At 38.7% G+C, this 15965-nt stretch overlaps 1 protein-coding gene across 3 annotated transcripts in view; it reads left to right on the plus strand.

Annotated features, from left to right (window-relative positions):
- The window catches only part of LOC113413415 (AP-2 complex subunit alpha-1), a 40393-nt gene that overhangs the window by 15520 nt on the left and 8908 nt on the right, over positions 1–15965 (plus strand). For all 3 annotated transcript variants that reach the window (XM_087945990.1, XM_087945991.1, XM_087945992.1), the window contains exons 3-15: positions 2571–2713; positions 3916–4109; positions 4659–4788; positions 5485–5586; positions 8329–8437; positions 9074–9224; positions 10024–10192; positions 12167–12304; positions 12477–12659; positions 13260–13357; positions 13697–13928; positions 14655–14819; positions 15521–15681. In XM_087945990.1, the coding sequence (XP_087802116.1) occupies positions 2571–2713; positions 3916–4109; positions 4659–4788; positions 5485–5586; positions 8329–8437; positions 9074–9224; positions 10024–10192; positions 12167–12304; positions 12477–12659; positions 13260–13357; positions 13697–13928; positions 14655–14819; positions 15521–15681 (1975 nt within the window). The remainder of the gene's footprint in view (positions 1–2570; positions 2714–3915; positions 4110–4658; positions 4789–5484; positions 5587–8328; positions 8438–9073; positions 9225–10023; positions 10193–12166; positions 12305–12476; positions 12660–13259; positions 13358–13696; positions 13929–14654; positions 14820–15520; positions 15682–15965) is intronic.

Here is a 15965-nt window from a genome sequence, read left to right on the forward strand (position 1 = left end):
CAACTCTGTATTAAAAATGATTTTGTGACTTATGGTTTTCCAAGTTATAGGAAGAAGGGAATTATAAATGTAATCTAGACAAAGATGTTCAATTAAAATTGTATAAATAACTGCCAGATATAAAATCAGAAACCACTTCTTTGTATTTTTCTCATGTTTCTCTTCTCTTCTGTTCTTTTTTCTTCTTTTTTATCTCTATTTTTTTCTCTGCTTTTCCCCCCCACATTTACTATAGTTTTTTTTCTTTGAATCTATTTCTTATTATGTATAAAAAATCTTTTCATAAGCATTATTTAAAAAAAGAAAAGTAGTGAATGAAAGGGTGCGAAGAAATAAAGAGAAACAAAAGAGAAAGGAAAAAGTTATAAAGATTTTCTTAACAGCAATTACCTCAGGCATGGAAAGCTAAGAACAACATGTCTAAAAGATCAAAGCAGGGTTTTTTGTTTGCCCTTAGACAAAATCTTGCCAAACCAAAGCATAGTTACCTGCCAAGAAGAAATTAGGGGGATCCTCCTGTATTGCTTCCTACATAGCATTGATTCAAGGCTAATAATTCCCTTTACTCCCCCATTTCTTAATTCAGCACCAGATTCTACTACAGTCGCAAGTATATTGTATCCTCTCTTCCTCTAAGGTTAGAGCATAATCTCATTCTTTACATAATCTACCCCTTCTAAATTATCAAACTCATAAATTATAAATTCATTTTTTCTTCTTTCAGCAAAAAGTCTATGAGAGGTTTCCAGTCACTAATAAATATGGCCTGTCTTATTGTCCTTTCTGTTATCAGACAAGTTAACTTTTGCCATCTGTGCTAATTCCGGCATCTTCACCAGCCATTCCTCCATTGTGGGTGTAATTCACTATATGTCTTTCAATTCATTTTTTTCTGGCGTTTTTACAAGTCCATCAGACAGGATAAATTGACCCTTTATATTTTCCACATTTTCAACACAGGTTTGAAGTACATACATTCTGGATAATTTTGCTGGAGTGGGAAACCAATGCTACATCATAAAAAGTACCTTTTAAATCATAATATAATATAAATCTCAATCCTTTCAGCCACGTATTTTCCTATTGTTTCATCAGTATATTATATCCAATGTTCTTAATCCATTTAGCATCTAAATCATTTCCAAGAAAGAACATCTGGCTGTCATTTCTCTTGGTTGCCTTTGATCCCCAATGCTTCTACTTTTCAGTGTTATTAATGCCAACCTTTCCTGTATGCACAAATAAAAACATTCAGGACAACTGTCCAAATTATGGGGGAAAGGGATGACGACTATTAGACACTCATAATAGAACACAAGAATGATTTCTTGCCCCAAAGTTCAAATTATAGTACATTCATTTTTTCTACTGTAAATCAATCATTGTTGGAGGTTAAGAGTGTGAAAAAACCCAGTTGCTATCCAAAATTAGTCTGTAGATTACAGCAGAAGTGTGTTTTATAATACTCCTGTGAATAGTATTGTTTTCTCATTGGTGTGTGCCCATATGAATGCATTCACTGATGTCTATATATAGAAGTAAACAGGGTGGGATTCTACAGGTTCGCACCTATTCGCTAGAACTGGTTATTAACATTCTAAGCAGTTTGGAGAACCGATTGTTAGAAGAAATTACTGGCCTAATCCTGTAAGGAAGGCAGGAAGGAAAGATTCTGGTGTTGCTTACAGAAACTGCTTCTCCATTAACCCTTATTACATTCTTGGCAGGACTAGACTTCCTGTCTCAGGAACGTCTCTGGAGTATTTTTCCTGTCCTTTGCTGGTACTTTGCTTGTGTGGAGTGACCATTCAAAGTTACAATGGCACTGAAAAAAGAGACTTATGATCATTTTTCACACTTACGACTATTGCAGCAGCCCCACAGTCATGAGAGGCCAGGCAAGGAAATGCGTGCCTCAATGTGAGTGATGTTGAGTTGGCCACGCCCAGTCAGTTACATTACCACCAAGCCATGCCCACCAACTAAGCCACACCCACAGAACCGGTTGTTAAAAAAATTGAATCCCACCCCTGGAAGCAAGCACATTTTGTTCATCAGAATGTAGGTGAATGAAGAAAAAGAGAACTCTGTCTCCTTCTCTGCTTCATTGATCAGAGTAGCTGAGAATTGATGAGAAGTATTAATCAAAGCCTTTGCTGTTCCCCAATGTGACTTCTGTAGTAAACGGAATTTCTAAACCCCTTGGTGGCTTCATTTATCAATTGAAGTATCCGATGAACTACAACTTTCCCAATCTTGGCACTCCAATCTAAAGGTGGAGAATCAGAACAGAATATTATGTGGCTTACACCAGCCTCCTCCAAACTGGGTCTCCAAAAGAGTAATAGAGAAAAGTGGTCTGTCAGGAAATTTGGCCATATAAAAAGTAAAACAGGAAGATATTACCTGTGACCTTGACAAAATGGCTTTCTGGGTGCTTGTAATAGAAGGCCAAGGTGCTGTTGTAGCTGTCTTTTCCCCCTCCAAGCTGCCTTGCAGATGCCTTTCTCCTTCCAGCAGGGCAAGTGACCTTCCTGCCCCACTCCCCACCTGTCACTCTCCCCTCTCAGGAGATAAAGCCTTGGATGGTTACAGCAAGAAGAAATATGTCTGCAAGCTGCTTTTCATCTTCCTGTTGGGCCATGACATCGACTTTGGGCACATGGAGGCAGTCAACTTGCTCAGCTCCAACAAATATACAGAAAAACAAATTGTGAGTAAGCCCAAGGATAGTGGGATCTTTTAAAAAAAATCCTGGATTTTATTCATTCATTATTTTGATTTTCCATGTGAAAAGTATGTGACACTAGTGTTCCTGACAGATTTCAATGAAAAGAAAAGGCTACTAACTGTATTTGGAAGATTCTGATTCTGAATTATATATTATATATAGATTATCCTATTCACCTTCCAATATTGTTTTGCTCAGATTTATTTAATCCCAACAACAAACCTCTCAGGTTGAGAGGATAATTGGCACAAGATCAGCCTGGGTTATAAATCTAGTCTGACCTTCTAACCATACACTACGCTAGCTCCAGGAGTATAGTCAAATGGCTGGGTTCATGCAGTATATTATGCCTTAAATTGAAGTAAATAAAACATAGTTGCTACATTTACATTTGCTTAAATAAGAAACCATATCATGATTTAATATGATAGCTTAGTTTACATATATTATGGCAGTGCCTTAGTTCCTACAAGTTACTGAATGCAAAAAAACAAGTTACAGCATTCAGATGCACAACTTCTTCTAGTTCTCACTTTCATAATCTTATGGATTGTTGCCATCTAGAATCAATGTTCCCACCTTGATTGTTATTTTACATAAACTAGGCCTCAGGGGAGATTTGACTATTCCATTCTTCCCTTTTTCCAAATAGTGTCACAACATGCATTTTTTCTTTTTGAGTTAGGAGCCATTCTGATAAGAAGATGAGAAGTATTATTCCCTAATAAAGCAATAGCTGAGCTTGTTGAAAGTTGAAACAAGAAAAAATACACCCCATGCTTTGAAGGGAAATAGTCGGGCAGCTAATGAAAGTGCCAGAGGAAAGGCTTCTGCAAACTTGTGTTCCAGAGAGGAAATCAAAATTAATTGACTAGCATGCTCTTACCACTTTTGGGTATCTGGCCAAACTTACAACAATCCTTATCTGCTGAAGAACGAAGTGATCCTCTGCATGCAGTTTGACTAACTGCAGGATTGCAGGAAATGCAATTGCTCCTAACTACAATTCCCAGCATTCTTCACTATAGCTATACTGGTTAGGTCTGCTGAGATTTGTAGTGCAACCAGACTTAGAGGACCATTGATTTTCTATCCCTGTAATAAAGGTATGCCCCTGGTTGCCCTACAGTGCTTAATTTATCCTTTGTTTTTTTTTTCTGTGTCTTTTGTATCTACACGTCTAGGGCTACCTGTTCATTTCAGTGCTGGTAAACTCCAACAGTGAGTTGATCCGTCTCATCAACAATGCTATCAAGAATGACCTGGCAAGTCGCAATCCTACCTTCATGTGCCTGGCCCTACATTGCATTGCCAATGTCGGCAGCCGTGAGATGGCAGAGGCCTTTGCTTCCGAGATCCCCCGAATCCTGGTGGCTGGGTAAGACGAGTCAATACAGGAAGGACTGACTATATGACATAAGATGGGTAGTTTTCATTATGGCATTTAGGTATATCAGAGAATAATTTATAACAGAAGAGATTATGTTATTCACCAGCATGAGATTATTTACACCATTCTGACCCCACCTTAAACCCTCTAGTTTCACTGAAGCTAAAATCCCCAGAAATTCCATCCAAAAGGAATAGTAGCCTTGAATATACCCAAAAGGCCTGGGCTTGGGCAGATTTTAGCAATGTTCTGTAATATGTGGAGGTATTACACTAAGTGTCCCACAATGGGAACTTCTGGGAATTGTGATTCAGCAATATCTGAAGGGTCTCAATTGCTCATACTTCAAACTGAGGAAGACTACAAGAGGTTCTCCAATAGCTCAAGCAACAGGTATTTTCTCTATTATTGCTGCTTGATCCTTTTATCTGGTAATGTAAAAGATTGAACCTAAAACTTCCCATTAGCAAGACATAACCATTCCTCTAATAAAATATCAACTATCTAACTCACTTGTTTGTCCTTATTACACCTCAGAGATACTATGGACAGTGTGAAGCAGAGTGCTGCTCTCTGCCTCTTGCGCCTCTACAAGACCTCACCTGATTTGGTGCCCATGGGAGAGTGGACATCACGTGTGGTGCATCTTCTGAATGACCAGCACATGGTATGTTGTTCCTTTTGAGTTCCATTGTTTGGACAGGAAATCATTTGTCATCCTCGCAATAATTTGCATATGGTACATCCTTCTGATTTATTATCATATAGTAGAGTCCCATCAACATTTAGTTCTTACTCCCTTAAATCCAGGCACCAAGCTATTAAAAGAGGTGTATTCATACCACATATGTGAAACTAAACAATCAATAAAATTTAATTAATGTTAAATCTTGTTCCTAGTTTTGTGACTTACTGTATTCCAAATATCAAGTTTATTTAGTTAATGTGTAGTATAGCAAACCATATATTATGGTTACAAAAATGATTTAATTTAATAAGATTAATAAGAACAGAAGTTATGAGTGCTTTTATATTGACCTACTTCCAACTTGGTACCTTTCAGATGTTTTGGCCTTCAGCTATCATTTCTATCTTAGCTGGTAGTCCTCACATAATGGCCACAATTGGGCCTGGCAACTCCCTCACTTAGCAATAGGTCACTAAGCAAAAATCATGTCATTCTGCTGGAGTTACTTCACTTCCTTCGCAGTAGTTAAGCAATTCATCTGTGATCGTTGAGCAAAACATTACATGACCACAATCTGTGATTTTACTGCCAGTTTCTTCATTGACTGCTTGTTACAGCTCCTATAGAAGTGGTCTCAGTTTTCCATCTTTCTCCCTACACATCCTCACAATACAGGGTGTGGTCACAGCTGCTGTCAGCCTTATTGCTTGCCTCTGCAAAAAAAATCCTGATGACTTCAAGACATGTGTCTCTTTGGCAGTATCCAGGCTCAGTAGGGTGAGTGAACAGAGAGCCAAGAATCAATTTCTTTGCTTAGTATTATTGCACTGTCATGTTTTGTTTAAGCCATTTTTAACATTTGTGGTACATCCAAAGGTACTTTTCCAAAAGACAGACTTCCTTTTTTCCCTTGAAAATGTTTCACTTCTTATCCAAGAAACTCTTCAGTTCTAACTCAGTGGTGGGGAATAGATGGATTTATATTCTTTGCAGTCATCTGGTCTTTAGCACTCTAAAGGTCAGTTGTTAGCTCTCTGAAAATAGTTGAAGCCATTTGGGGTTTATCTGTATCCTCAGAGACACCTGATTCAGAATGCAAATGGGTGTGGAACTTCTTGGGACTACAGAAAGGAGTGGAGACAGAAGATAGGTGGTATTGTATTCCTTCCCCTCTGTGGAGAAAGGGCTTAACATAGACAGTCTCTTTGACACCTCTTTCAAACCAGTAATCCTCTCTGTCCTTTGTCTTCAAAATAGTTGCCTTTGTCTTTCAGATTTAGATGGATTGGCATATCCTACTCTGATGGGTTTGTTCTCCTGTGTTGTGCCATATATTTGTGAAATGGTTATTTTATTTCCCCAATGTACAGATCTATATATGTCTCACTGCATTGCACTTTATATACCATGTTGTTCAGTTTGTATCTGGGTGTTTTATACCTGTGGTGGACAAGCTTCTTCCATAGTGTATTCTTGGTTTAAGTGTGCACATATGTTATATTGGTTGAAAATCCTTCTGAACTTTTCAGATATTCCTGCAACATATGGAATGTTGCAATAATATTGCTCCATTAGTTCTCTTCTTTGTCTGTTATACAGGAGCTCCTACTGGATCTTTAGTGAAGACCAGTTGGGATAGCCACAAGTTCTGAAGGCTTCTTGATATATTTTTGTTCTTTTTCTTTTCCCTTTTTGATGGTAGGCAAATGTTCAGCTTGATGGTATAGGGTTCTGCTCAGTCCCAGTTTGTACTCTAATGGGTGGTGAGAATCAAAATGTAAATATTGATCTGTGTGTGTGTGTGTGTTTTCTGTAAACTTCACTGTTAAGGCTTCAGACTTCCTTAATATGTACTGCACAGTCCAGGAAGGCCAGACTGTTTTTCCTTAACATCTTTCCATGTGAACTTAATGTTCCTGTCCAGAATGTTGATCTATTTGGTGAAGGCTTCCACTTTCTATGTTTTAATTTTGACCCAAGTATCATCCATATATACCAGTGAGTGGGTAGAATTCCTAAAAAGGAGTTTAGGGCTTTAGGTTCTATATCTTTCCTGTAGAGATTGGCCACAATGTGGATTGGCCCCATGACAGATTCAGGTGACTTGTAGGATACAGATAAACTCTCAAGTGACCTCAAATATTCTCAGAGAGCTAACAACTGACCCTTGGAGTGCCAGCAACCAGATGACTGCAAAAACTAATAATAAATCCTTCCGTTCTCTACCATTCAGCTAGAACTGAAGAAGCTTCTTGGATGAGAAGCAAAACATTTTCAAGGAAAAAAAGCAAGAAATATCAATTGCCTTTTGGAAAAGCATCTTTATGACAAATATGATTTGGATGACTCAGAATCTCCAAAGACATCTGTAATAGAATTTGTATTTGCTGGAAAACCATAATGGTGTTGGAATCCATTGTGACTAAATAATAGTAACAATTCTTTATTCGATTATAGATCAGCAGGAGAATACAGAAATCACAGTTAACTAAAATAAAATCAAAAGAAAGGAAATGAATATTACATAAAAATTCTAGAATGTCTAAAATATTAAGGAGGCTTAGAAGTAAATCTATAGCATCAGATGGAGATTACTGAGTAGTACTTCACTATTAGGCAGATGGAGTCAGATTGAGGTAATAACAGCATTTTAAGATAAATCAGAATGACCAGAGTGTTTAATAAAAAGTGGAAACAACACAACTGGCATGTTCCTGTGTGACTAATTAAAGAGTCTGAGCGTGAACCTACGACACTTTAATTCTCCAAAGAAAATACAGTGACTGTTCTTTCATTGTGCATTCTATTACTTGTTGGGCATGGATTGTCTGATGCAGACGTTGAGCTTACATTGGATGGTGGAGGGATAAAAGAAGAAGGTATTTGATATGGGGTCTTAATATTTTCCTTCTACAGAGCTATGAGCTTGCCTGCTTTGAAACAAGTATCCACTTGAGAGCAGAGCAGCAGATTGAGAATATGGACAGTTGCCTATAGGATGTGGAGGAGGATTTTCTGGCATTTCTCCCATAAGCTTTTGCCTTTAAGGGAAGCTTTTCTTCCTAGCTGATAGTTTCCGCCGTTCCCTCCTGGTCTTTTATTAGGACTGTGCAAATTGTTCATATGCTGCAATATATGCAATATTTATTCAGACAAAATACAAAATAATGATAGAGCAGCAATGCATATCGATAACTTTAGTTTGGTGTTTTCCAACTTCTTCCTGACATATCTAAGTGCACAGTTCTTTGTCCTTTTGCTGAATGACACAACTGTCTTCTTTCCTGACCATAATAGCTGCTTGGGAAGTTGGGGTCTTAAATTGGGAGTAGAAGTATAAGGGCCATTTATTGCCCCCGTGTCTTATGATATAACTAATTTTACTCAGGAAGTTGCAAACCATGAACCTTTGTGATCATGGCTTAGAGATTATTGGGGAATAGGATTTTTTTTGATAGACCAGCTGTGGAGATTCTGACCGGCTCTCTGGGCTGCCCTGCTTGTATCCTCTCTTTTCAGATTGTCTCTTCAGCCTCCACAGACCTCCAGGACTACACCTATTACTTTGTGCCAGCCCCTTGGCTCTCAGTCAAGCTTCTGCGGCTGCTGCAGTGTTACCCTCCCCCAGGTAACAAGCAGGCCCAATAAAGTCAAAGATAGTACTGGAATATGCCAGCTTCATGTGTTGTAGGATATTTACCTGAACTTCTTGCTGATTTGCAGTTCTCTCCTTAGTAAAAGGCATAGAAGCAACACATCCTTTTACTGTTAATCTGTTTTGCCTTGTTTTAACTTTTCATCACAACAATTTTTATTTATAATTCAGGATAATTGACTGCTTTAAATGCATTCTTGATAAATAGATGGTATATGAATTTAATAAAGTTTTTATTTAAGTATTTTTAGACCTGTTTGAGGACATCCCTTTTTCCTGCTTATTAATGAGCCTGCATAAACATTTTGCTCATGCCTTCCTATTATCCTCTCCCTCTGCATTTGATGAAGGAAGAGATCCTTATAATACATATTATTTTTGTAGCATTACAAAAACACTGAAGGTTGGTTGCATTTCTGCATGGAAACTTCCAGAACAACAGAGAATGGATGGTCCTTAACTTGTGAGAAACTGCAGTGAAATATAGATCCTCGGGGGAGTGGGGGAAACTGATGAATGACTTATAGGGACAAGGAATCTACTTGTTAAACTAACTGCCTTCCTTCCAAAGTTGCTACACTTTGACTCCATATCTTATTTTATCTGCAGAAGATGCAGCTGTGAAAGGACGCCTGGTTGAATGCTTGGAGACTATTCTCAACAAGGCTCAGGAACCCCCCAAGTCCAAGAAAGTCCAGCACTCCAATGCCAAGAATGCTATCCTTTTTGAAGCCATCAGTCTCATCATCCATTATGACAGGCAAGCATCTAACTTTGTTTGGATTTACTAAAAGTCTATTAGATTGGAGCTGGGAAATTCATTCTCTTTCAAGGGCCTCTACATTGGCAACACCATTCTCTTTTGGAGGTATGAGTTCAACCATGCACCTCCAGACCTGCATTCACACCCTGTTCTCCATAATACTCTGCTTCTCCTCAAAAATACTCATCTTGTTGCATAGCTAACTTTTTAAATACCTCCACTGATACTGTTCATACATTGATACTATTGGACACTTTTTGAAAACTAAGTTGCAGAGGGATGGTGGGATGAGGATACATGTCTGCAACATTTGAGAAGAGGAGTTAGCCAAAAGAATAGTCCTAAATGCTCCTCAACTCAGAAGATCTTTTTATAAAAGTAATTTGATTTCAATTGATTATTACAAGGAAGTTCTGATCCAGTTCTGATCAATTTGAGTTTTCCCAATTTGTGGAGAAGGAACAAGGTCCAGCTTAGACCTCAGTAGGCTAAACAGAAACAATATAGTCTCTTTTTGTCCCATAGACCCAAACTTCCTCAGTATTGCTTTGATTGATCCAAATCTCTGGGGGGGAAATGTTGTGTGACTTTCAGGATTTTCTATTAAGTATCAGCAGAGCCAGAGAACAAATAGAATCATGAAAATCAAATAAAAAGAAGAAAGAATGGTTTTATAGAATCGGATGGATAGCTGGTATGGTTAAAAAATTGAGAGACACATAGTCAGGCTGAGTTATGTACAGAGTACTCCCTGCTGCTCCTATTCTGGAATTAACCCGGACTTCTTGTTCTGCAGTGAACCCAACCTACTGGTACGTGCATGCAATCAACTAGGGCAGTTCCTGCAGCATCGAGAGACCAACCTTAGATATCTAGCCTTGGAGAGCATGTGTACCCTAGCCAGCTCTGAATTCTCACATGAAGCTGTCAAGACCCACATTGAAACAGTCATCAATGCTCTAAAGGTCAGGCTCTGTAATGGCATGTACAGAGAAAAGTGACTTTAATGGGGAGTGAGGGTGTAAGGCTGAATGAGAGTGATTTTCTAAATTTCTTAGTTCTGTTTCTAGATAGTGAGGAAGAATGCAAGCTCAGTCACACAACCATTTTCCAAAGAAAGTTCCTCAGTAACTTCTCTGCTATCAAATGCAATTTCTGCTAACAGTGAATGAAACCTTTATACTATGTGCCACAATCTTAGCCCCTTATCCCCAGTTGATGGGAGGCCAGATTAAAAGAGGTTGCCTCTCCAGCCTAAAATTACAGGAAGGAACAAACTGTGAATCATAGGTTGCATAACGCACCCCAGCCTCCAACTTGTGGGTCCAAGATTGTACCACTAAAATTCAGTGGTTGAATTTTCATTCAATTTTTAGCTCCCCCCAGCAAATAATAGGTGAAAATTCATGTGTTCTTTAACACTCCTCCAAGTCATCTCAGCCCTACTTACAAGAATGGGCTGAAAATTCTCATGTACTCCCAGTGATTTTGTTGCATCAAAGGAAAATAAGCTCTGTGGCCCTTAGAGGCAAAAATATATACGTACATGAAAAAATGTGGCCCAAAGCTTGCCCACCTCTGCTGTAGAAGAAACATAGGAAAGAACTCAACTGAAGTCAGAAGAAAACAGTCAAGGTCATGTAGAATTTACAGTCATTTTGTCAAATACGGCATTTAAATTTAGAAACCTAAAGCTTGTACTTTTCATTTTGATCTATTTGATTGTTTTGGGAAGCAGCTTTCTAGCATTATCATTGTCACTTTAATTAATTCAATATACATTGATGAAATGTTAAAAGCCTGGCAAAGATCAAAGAATAAATTTACCGTTTTTAGGCTTTGGTATCCTGCTAGATTTTTGCATCTTTCTGTAGTTTGAAAAAAGAAGTTAGACAAACCCTGAAAATATTGGCAATGGGCTCATTTTTTAAAAAATGGACATGTATGTGGAGTTAAATCATATATTCATTTATCTGTCACTTGTTTATTACATACACATATTATTATTGTAATCTACAGAATTCCTAGAAGTTAACACACAATTTATATATAATGAAAATTAAAATGTCCACAGTTGCTAAACTAAAACAAGTTACAAATTACTTTCCATTAACTGGAGACAGTGTTCTCTAGTTATTCCCCAAATGACTTTGAAGAATTCAATTTTAATCTACTTTGGCAAGATTACCAACCTGCTCTAACTTCTAAAGTAAGATGGTCTCATTGTTAATTGAAGTCCAGAGTCATTAGTGTAAAAAACTATATTAAAAGGGGGGACACATTCCCCTTTCCGCTCACATTAGAACTAGCAGTAGCTTTTTCTGGGAAGAATGGATCAGAAGTGAGAATTCCAACAAGAGAAGCAGTCCTGCAAGTACTTGGCTGCCAAGACGTGTAGAGCTTCATTGAATATAAATAGTCATTGATTTCACCTAGGAACGTAACTGGAAATCAGCTTGCAGAAGTAGTAGAAGAACAGAATTCTTAACAAAAAAAATTAAGTCTATAGTGAGTTCTGCTGGTTGAGTCCTACAACTACTACTTGAGTCTTTCTGACTAAAATTATTTCCTTACTGAAAATTTTGTTTCACATACAGAATGTACAACATCTAAATTTTTGGAACCATATTACTGCAGTGCCATAACCCCTTTTGCTGTCTTTTGGGAATTCTTATTAAATTAATGATCAGAGAGTTATGAACCACAAAGCTGAGATAAAGGGAGAAAGGAAGAAAGGGGAAATCCTATTGAAATGGATGGTGCATCTTTTAAATGTGACATCCTTTTAATTCTTCCTTGTATATATAATATTTTGCATTGATCTCAATACATTTTGCAACTTGTATCTGCTTAAGTTAAATTGGAGGTGTAATTGGCTCTTAATTAATGCTGAAGGTAAAAGGTTTTGTCTTTGTTTATTCACCCATCTCCTTTCACAGACGGAACGGGATGTAAGCGTACGCCAGCGAGCTGCCGACCTTCTCTATGCCATGTGTGATCGTACAAATGCCAAGCAAATAGTCTCAGAGATGCTTAGCTATCTGGAAACAGCAGATTACTCAATTCGTGAAGAGATTGTGAGTATGGGTTGCCAACTCATTGGGAAGAGAAACTGGAAGAGGAGCCTGGGTCTTTTCATCTCAGTAGATTGCAGAGAAATAAAATGAATGCCTGCCTGAACATGAAAACTGGTCTGGAGAGGGCAGGGCAGTTGGGATTTGGCTGCCACATTTGCTTTTTTTCTGTCAGGTACTGAAGGTGGCCATCTTAGCTGAGAAATATGCAGTAGACTATAGTTGGTATGTGGATACCATTCTCAATCTGATCCGCATTGCTGGTGACTACGTGAGTGAGGAGGTGTGGTACCGTGTCATCCAGATTGTCATTAACCGGGATGATGTGCAAGGTTATGCAGCCAAGACAGTCTTTGAGGTGGGTGGTCTTCACTTAGGACACTGACTATCTCTTCTTCCAAGGAGTGAGCTTTCTTTTCCCTCCTTTTATGAGTATGTGAATCTGGCTATGAAAACTATATGGATTGTCCATTCTTATTTCATTGTTCAAATATATATGGCCATAGATAAGAAATAAATATTTTTAGAGGACACTAAAAGGGATTTCAGCTTAATGACGACTGAACATCTTCAGTGTCTACAAAACGCTAAATATTTATTGATGCAAGGGAATGAAATTACATGTTCTGAAGTAGGTTATGACTGATTGTCAGGACAATATTATGAACTTAGAGGGTATAACTATTGAGCTCCGTACACACATAGTTTTGCAGTGTGTTTGATGCTGAATATATCGGATATGTCAGAGATTGTCAATCAATCTAAAAGAGTCTGAATAAACTTGAATCTGTTTAAGCCTTTGATCTCATGGGATTGCTAGGAAAGGAGCTCAAAGAATATTCAACCTGCCCTTCTTTTTAAGAGCAATGATGTCATAATAAACAAAAACAGAAGCTTATTCTCAAGTTGCAGCTACCTAACTGCCCACCATGCGCTGTATTTGCTTTACTCTTTCTAGGCTCTTCAGGCACCTGCTTGTCATGAGAACATGGTGAAAGTTGGAGGCTACATCCTTGGGGAATTTGGGAATCTCATTGCTGGGGATCCCCGTTCCAGGTAGATAATATAGAGGAAATGGCTTGATCTGGGGTAGGGGCTAGGGTGGAGTGGAGTAAGATAGAATGGCTTTTATGAGTTAATTGGGGAAAGCAGATGCTGGGATTGTATTGGGATATAGCAGTCTGACTAAAGAAAATTGTAAAAGTTGCACCCTCAGCACATCTGGAGGGCTACATCATTCCCCTGTTTTACTTATTATGGAGCATTTAAGGAGATTGTCCCATTGTTCTTTGATGTTGTGAGGGAAGCCCGTGAGAATGTTTCTTTCACATTTCCTCGCCTGTAGATCTCAGCGGCTCTGATTCATGTTGTCTCTTGTTCTCATTTCTCCAACAGCCCTCTGGTTCAGTTCAACCTTCTCCATTCCAAATTCCACCTCTGCAGTGTTTCCACTCGGGCCCTACTTCTCTCTACCTACATCAAATTCATAAATCTCTTTCCTGAAACAAAGGGCACCATCCAGGAAGTGCTGCGTTCAGACAGCCAGATCCGCAACGCTGATGTGGAACTGCAGCAACGTGCCGTTGAATACCTCAAGCTCAGTTCTATTGCCAGCACCGATGTCCTGGTGAGGGAAGAACTGACCGGGGGGCGGGGGGGGACATCTCTCAGGGAAAATAGATTCTTACTTTTTCCTTATAAAAAGTTGCAGCCCTAATCTGAGAAAAGTTGATTCAGAGAGCATTGGAAAAGAGAAAATATGAAACTTCTCTTTTTGGTGGAATGAATCAAAGTTTCACATTTTTGTGCTTGGTCCAAAGCTAGTTTTTACCCTTCTACCTGAAAATGGAGTGGGCTAGGGTGGTACTTCAGTTGCCTTTGAGGAGTGTACTATAGTGATGTCTCCAAATGAAATGGAACTAAAAGTTCTAGCTCATTTGTTTCCTTTAAGAAACAGAGCTGGGATTGAAATGTGTTGCCTAGAACCAATAAATATCATCCCAGAAAAGCATAATGTAACTATTTGCAATGTTTGGGGGTTTAAAAAGTGCAAAATCGCACTGCTGGGGGAAGTGGGGTTCTCTAAAAGAGATATGGGGAACCTCCTATAACTTTCAAGTCACTTATTCTGCATCAAAGACGTTCCAGACAGATGACTTGCAGAGCAAACATTATTGAAAAAGTGGATGGCTGCCCAGGGCCAGTATGATAAAGCAGGTAGTCCACATGCAGTAGGTGGTTACATTGTCTTTAGGATTTTTTTTTCCTGAGTTCCAGTCTTTTCTCATAATTACAAGGTTGACTGACAGGGCATGTTGGTACTTGTTTCCAATTTTCACTCTAACTGCTTTAGGCTACAGTACTGGAGGAGATGCCACCATTCCCTGAACGTGAATCTTCCATTTTGGCAAAACTGAAGAAAAAAAAGGGTCCTGGGGCTGGCAGTGAGTTAGAAGATGGCAAGAAGGATCCAAATTCTGAAATTAATGGAGGCATGGAGCCTTCAGCCAGCACTGCTGTGAGTACAGGGGGAAAAGTCAAGGCTGGAAATGGAGAGTGTGGGAGGCTTAGAAGGCTCCCTAGAAAGAAAAAAATGCTGTGTGGGAAGGAGAAGAAAAAATAGAAAGGACAAGAAATAACAATTATAAATTCTAATCTCTTGCAACCCTGTCAGATTATAAAGCAAGATTTTTCATGCTATACTCATTTCCTTCAATTACACCAACATTTCGGTAGGTACGATACGAAATGTTAATAGATGTCCTTTGATTGTCATATGTAATTCACAGTATCACCAATATCAGTATTCTCCTCTACTCCTGGTCTTGGTCTTGGTCTTGGTCAAAAACTAAATTCACATCTCAGAGTGCAGACAGCAAACAGATGTGTTATCTGAGACTTAATTTCAACTCCAGTTTGCATTTCTATAATTTTTACTGTTTTATCTTTTATGTCTATTAAGCATGAAACTTTTGCAAACAGTTTAAGAGGCTCATCAAATGCCAGAGGAAAGAACTGTAATGAAACTGATACATACGAAGCCCAACTTCCAGGATTATTTTAACTGCAGATATTTTATTTTGACGCAGCACAGGAGTAAAGAAGATCTGATGTTTATTTCTGTTTCTAAGAAATAGATAAATAATTGAGTTCAGTTTCTAGTTAGGATCATGAAAATAATTTTTTTTCTGCCCCTTACTGTATTTTTTTCTCTTGTAGTCAACACCATCCCCATCTGCTGACTTGTTAGGTCTCCGAGCTACACCAGCAACTGCATCTGGTGTCCCTGCCAGCACTGGCAACCTTCTAGTGGATGTTTTCTCTGACAGCCCATCTACCACAGCTGGCCTGGCCTCTGGTGCAGAAGATAATTTTCTAAGGTAATATGGTGACCCAGGTACTTTGCCCCAGCCTTCCTGAGGGAAGGGATTGGCACATTGGATCAGTCCAAGCACGTCTTCTTGTCAGGGGAGTAGTGCCAGTCTTTTTTAGACAACTCCTGGGAGCCCATATAGGATACAAGAGTGATTGCTCTATCAAGAATGCCAGATTCTGATCTATAGCTGTCATGGAGGTTTGTGAGGAATGAGTAACAGTGGCTGAGTGCCTTATTCATGGAGAAAGTTCCAGTTCAAAGGGTAAATCACCATCTCCCACTTAACCT

This window comes from Notechis scutatus, chromosome Z, assembly GCF_049901735.1.
Source record: "Notechis scutatus isolate UNSWTSFEM ecotype Mainland chromosome Z, rNotScu1.2, whole genome shotgun sequence".
NCBI classification, from domain to species: Eukaryota; Metazoa; Chordata; class Lepidosauria; order Squamata; family Elapidae; genus Notechis; species Notechis scutatus.